At 36.1% G+C, this 6,106-nt stretch overlaps 1 protein-coding gene across 1 annotated transcript; it reads left to right on the top strand.

Annotated features, from left to right (window-relative positions):
• Positions 1–287: 287 nt before the first annotated feature.
• Positions 288–5,537, top strand: LOC114266502 (uncharacterized). Its single transcript, XM_028207408.2, has 7 exons — positions 288–583; positions 680–760; positions 864–1,040; positions 2,741–2,911; positions 3,431–3,643; positions 3,740–3,828; positions 4,784–5,537. The coding sequence occupies exons 1-7, from the start codon at positions 496–498 to the stop codon at positions 5,420–5,422; spliced, it is 1,458 nt and encodes a 485-aa protein (XP_028063209.2). The 5' UTR covers positions 288–495; the 3' UTR covers positions 5,423–5,537.
• The last annotated feature ends 569 nt before the right edge of the window (positions 5,538–6,106 follow it).

Here is a 6,106-nt window from a genome sequence, read left to right as displayed (position 1 = left end):
ATGTTTCTTTATAAATAATCATAAATAATGAACAATCGTTGTTTAAAGAGTAATTTCAATTATTAAAAATTTAATAAGATTTGAAAATTTAAAAAATCTTAATTATAATTTAATAAAATATAAATTTATAAATTAGAAATTGTGTAAATTCTACATTATCTTTTTGTGAAATTTATGTATTTGGATAATGTTAGAATTAGAAGATTAAAATAAACAGAGCATCTGATCCCTCGGTCTTTTGCCTTTCACTTTCTTTTTACCTTGAACAGAACAGGAACTCCCCCTCTGCCTGTTTGACTCTCTTCCATCATCACATACGCCCCTCTTCTCTCTCTCTCTCTCTCTCTCTCTGTCCTGACCCCCTCATGCTCTCACTCACTCAAGAAAAGAGAAGGGCTGCACTGATTAGCAAGTAAAAAGAGTAAGGGCTACATTGTTCTCTCTCTCTTTCTCTCTCAAAATACAGAGCACATTTTTCCAGTGAGAACAAGAACAATGGGGAGGAATTGGCCCATTTTACTTCTCATATTTGCTATTTTACTTTCTGGGTTCTCATCAGCTTTAGCGACACCACCTCCTGCAAGTGAGTATATATATACATATAATATAATCTAGCACATTTTGAATCCATACAAGTCTTTCATATCTCAATACTCTGATCATTTCCATACATTTGCAGAAATTCTTAGTGGGGTTGTTTCAAATGTTGTCTCTGCTCTTATTAAACGGTTGTGGTCACCAAAATCAACCACCACAACAGGTACAAATCTGTTGCTGTTCTCACATTTTGTTACTTCCCCTGTTTTGTATTCCTTGTTTTGTTTATTTGAGATCTTGAGGTTGATGGGTTTTTGTGTTTTCAGCGATTTCTAGCCGTTCGATGATGAAATTTGAAGGTGGATACAATGTCGAGACGGTCTTCGATGGAAGTAAACTTGGAATTGATCCATACTCGGTTGAAGTATCTCCAACTGGGGAGCTCCTGGTTTTGGATTCTGAAAATAGCAACATTTACATGATTTCAACTCCATTGTCTCGATGTAAGTTTGATTTTCTTCCATATAAGGTTTGAACTTTGTGTTTTATTGATTTGTTCCATTCCATTAAACTGTTATTTGACACTAATCACTCATGGGTTTCGGAGGCTTGCCCCATTAGAGTAAAGATATTTTTGGTATTTTCGCACTTTTCCCTTGTATATGTAATCGAGGGAGAATGGTTATGTTTGTTTTTGTTGAGTTATCTTTTCTGATCACAGCGGAATCACAGCGACTATAACACTGGTTTTGGTATCAATCACCTAAATCTGGTGTGTGCGTGTGATTTACAATTCTTGTAAATTTTTTTATTTTTGGCCTTGCTAATTCTAATTTGGTGATACGGATTCTTAACAATCAAACCCTGCTCTTAATTTGTGAACTTTTTTGCACATTCCTACTAAATACATTTTCTAAGAAAGTTGCTGGTCTTTGATTTGTTTACTACAACTAGACCAAAACTTCTAATTCAATTCTGCTCATCCAGGAATCGATTGTTCGGATTGTCCTTGGGAGAAGACCTACACCCAATTATTGATGATGATTTTCTTTAGTTAATCTCTCTCTTTTTATTTTGTTAAATTCATTATGATAAACTTTTGGAAATGTGCCTTGTGTTTGCTTTTGTTTGCAAGAAGAATTCACTTTGTAAAGTACACTAGACCTTTTCACTCTGTTTTGTAGAATCAATTCTATATTTTTTGAAATTTGTGAACTTGCACTTTACGTCTGAGGCCAAGTTTCTCCAATGACTGACCAAATTTCTTCTTTATTCTTCTTTATATTCATTTTTGATCAGATGATAAAATTGAAAATTATATAAAAAACATTCATTGAATATATCCATAGTTCCATACTCTTGATTTTTTAAGTAACCCGTGTCTAAGAAGATTCTGGGTCTGTACTGTCAAAGTATTAACATTTGCAAAATCTCAACCCTTTTGTCACATCATAAGTTTATTTTGCTAAAGGCTTGCAATGTAGATTTATTGTTGCAGATTAAATCCATTTTCTTTTAAGTTGTGGTGTTGATATCTTTACCAAAATTATTTCCAAACAGTCAATTGTAGTCATTCACTAAGAAAAGAATTTATTTGAACCTGTCACTGTCCGTGTCTTCTTTTATATATAATTTTTGTGTTTTTTTAATCTCAAATTTGGCAAGCCCAAAAGGAATTCCAAAAAAACTGTGCAATTTACTTTTGTTTAGCAGAAGACTCCACTTTTTTACTGGCTCGGTCTTCTAAATTTCGTATATGCAAATTCATTGCCATCTTTATATGGGGTTCCGTCTTTTTTTTTTTTTTTAATTTTATTTTGAGACCAATATTTCCAGTGACCACCTGAACTTGTTTAGTCTTCTTTAGATTCAATTCCCACTTCTTTTTCCTTTCCAACCCTGAAGGCTTTTTAGTCTATTTTATTGGTTTCCAATTTTTGTTAATTAGAATCTCTTGGTAAGAACAAATCATAAGGTAGAACAAGTAAGAATATGTATCATTGAAATTACTTGTCAAAAAAAGAAAAAAAGAAAAAAAAAGAGAATATGTATCATTGAAATTGAAAAAAGGAACATGAACTACCAGCTGTGATACATATCTTTGAATCCTCTCTTCTTTTTCCTTTTTAAGTTCATACAAAGAAGCACGATTCAGATATGCATTATGGCTAAAGTTTCTTGCTTCCTCTACCGCTGTGTGCAGATAGCCGGCCCAAGCTGATTGCTGGATCACCTGATGGGTATTCGGGGCTTGTGGATGGAAAGCCAAGAGAAGCTAGGATGAATCACCCAAAAGGGATTACTGTAGATCACAGAGGAAATATCTACATTGCTGACACTCTGAATATGGCCATCAGGAAGATCAGTGATGCAGGTAGAGTAGAGTTTTTGCTTAAAAACAGCCCAACCTTAGTAATAAAACTGTTATGGCAAAGGAGAAATTGAGAAAAATTCACTATAATGTGGATATTACAATTAGTAGGCCTTTTTTCAACAACCCCATGTTACAGAACCTCTCAAGATCCAAAAACCCTAGAACCATGAAATAATCCCTCAAATACAAAGATCCTAAAAACAGTAAACCTGGACAAAATAGATCCAAATACAAATGTTGGGTAGGACCCATTAAGTCAAAAGTATCTGGTCAGATCTATCAAGGAAACCTTGCCACTTGCCCATTAATCGGATTGTGCAGGTCACCAACGGGTGATAAACATATTTTGGGTTGAATTCAAGGCACACTTGCAACAAAAGTTCTCATCCTATTCAGTATGTATTTGACTTTATTCTCTGCAACCCCTACTGCTCTTTTTAAGCAAATCAAGATGGCTTATTAGGGTCAGAGGCTTGGAGGTAGAGACTTCAATTTGAAGTCAGTCTTCTCTCTATGCAGGGGTTGTCACTATTGCAGGCGGAAAGTGGAGCCGAGGAGGGGGTCATGTTGACGGTCCGAGTGAGGATGCAAAGTTCTCAAATGATTTTGATGTGGTTTATGTCGGAAGTAGTTGCTCTCTTTTGGTTGTAGACAGAGGAAACCAGGCAATTCGAGATATCCAACTCCGTGAAGATGATTGTGTCTACCATTACAACGGGAATCAGCATCTGGGTAAAACTCAGCTGTTACTTAAAATCTCATCCTTATTACCATTTCTTCACAGTCAAGATCATAGATATTCAATTGAGAAAATTCACACACTTGCAGGGATAGCAGTACTTGTTGCAGCCGGGTTCTTTGGTTACATGATGGCCTTGCTACAGCGTAGAGTCGGGGCTATGTTTTCATCCCAGAGTGTGAGTAATTCAGACATTTGTCAGATACTTTGTTTCTTCATTTAGGATCAATTTTCCTTCAATTTGAATGTGTATGTTTTCATTTTTACATATGGAGGAAAAGAAGAGAGTCTGGAAAAGTAGGCTTAGATATTGCATTTTTGTTCGTTTTTCTTTACTGATAACAATTTGTCTGTAAGATTCCCAATTCTGCTTCCAAACCATTCTGGGCAGTGAATAATTTTGGACTTTTTTTTTTTTCTTTTCTGTGATTTGAATCATGAATTGGCAGGGGAAAGGAAAGCTACTCAAGGTTTTCCCAAGCTGATTGTCTTCCTGATGAATTTGCTCAGGCACTAGAAAGCATGAACACTCCAAGATAGGCATGGTGTCTGTGTCTATTACATATCGAATACCAACACTTCGCAGACACTCGTGTTCACATGTGGGACACATCATGTAGAATGTCAATCATTCTAATTATTATTTGTTTGCAAGACATGTTGGGGACATGTCTGTATTTAGACATGCCTCATGACACATTTATGGAATTTTTTTAAAAAATATATGAAAAAAATGGGAAAAAAATAAAAAAAAATACATCCAAATATACATTATGCCTCTTGTATCTATGTATGTGCCCTAAATTTACTGTGTCTCTATTCAATTTTTTTTAACAATCATTCTAATTATTATTTGTTTGCAAGACTTGTTGGGGACACATCTGTATTTAGACACACCTCACGACACATTTATGGAATTTTTTGTAAAAATATATGAAAAAAATGGGAAAAAAATAAAAAATACGTCCAAATATACATTAATGCCTCTTATATCTATGTATGTGCCCTAAATTTACCGTGTCTGTATCTAATTTTTTATAAAACCTATGTTCTGTGTTGATACCCCTGTTTTTTAGCTCATGCATTTTCAGCAAGTCATCTCGGATATGCACTTTACACATTTTCCATTGTAGGATCCTGAAACTCAAATGAGAGAAGGCATGTCACCAGCACCATATCAAAGGCCTCATAAATCAGTCAGGCCCCCCTTAATTCCACCTGAAGATGAATACGAGAAGCCAGAAGAGGGTTTATTCACTTCACTTGGCAGGCTCTTCCTCAACGGCGTCACATCGGCGGTCGAAATATTTGTGAGCTTATTTTTGGGTTTTAGGAAGAAGAAAAAGCCGCTAGTCCACCACCAATTCCAGCAGCATTACCAGCAACCGAGCAAACATTCAAATGCTTGGCCTATGCAAGAGAGCTTTATGATTCCACATGAAGATGAGCCCCCATCAATAGAACCCAGAACCCTGACACCAATGCAAACCTACCCATTTATGTCGAAGGAAGTGGAGAAGCCTCGCCACCCCAAGCGAAGCCGGACCTTTCACCACCAACAGCAGTATCAGAGGCATTACTCATCGGGGCCTCAAACTTTCTATGAGCAGAGCTGCGAAACGAAAGAGATTGTGTTTGGTGCAGTTCAAGAACAGGATGGGCGACGCGAAGCTGTTGTGATCAAGGCAGTGGATTACAAAGATCCTATGTATAATAACAACCATAATGTTCAATCTCGATGTAACTATAAGGGTGTCTCATATGGGCATTGATCATTTTTCTACTTTGGTATGATCAAATTACAGAGAATACATATGAAGAAGATGAGAATGTGGAAGCTGAATGCAGTGATATTTCACATTCTTTTTTTTCTTTCTTTACAGGAGATATGTTGGTTTTTTGAATTTTTCCTTGGTGAATTTATTAGTATATAAACTGTATGAGAAATTGAGATTATGGGTAGGAATATGATTTAGAAACAGAAATTTTATACAAAAAAATTGGTGTCTTAAGGCATCTCTAACGGTTCACCAAATATTTCATCAAATCTGAGTAAAAAAAACATGAATTCTTTTATCTGATATCAGCTGCTTCAACGGTGTTGTCATCAAAACACAGGTTGACCGGGGGGACGTTCGGCCGGTCGACCGGCAACTGTTCCAGCTTACAGAGGCAGCATTCATCCAGTCTGTGGAAACATCAACCTCCTCCTCAGTCAAGAAAGAACCACCGGAAACATCCATTGAAGTCCTTTTCTAAGCAGTCTCAAGCCTCATACTCCGATCAATATCCATATTCAGTTCAGTTGCTAGTGTTCTCTTGTTAATCTCTGACCTTATGGCTTCCACTTCAATCACATCATCACTGAGGCACCGAAGTATTCAATTTTTACTATTGCTGGTTGTTTGTAATAATCACTCTCAAATAGCTTCAAGTATCTCAATTTTTACAAAAAA

Source organism: Camellia sinensis, chromosome 4, assembly GCF_055761805.1.
Source record: "Camellia sinensis isolate YWXY chromosome 4, ASM5576180v1, whole genome shotgun sequence".
NCBI lineage: Eukaryota > Viridiplantae > Streptophyta > Magnoliopsida > Ericales > Theaceae > Camellia > Camellia sinensis.
Note: the sequence above shows the minus strand (reverse complement) of the source record. Positions and strands in the feature narration are given on the sequence as shown.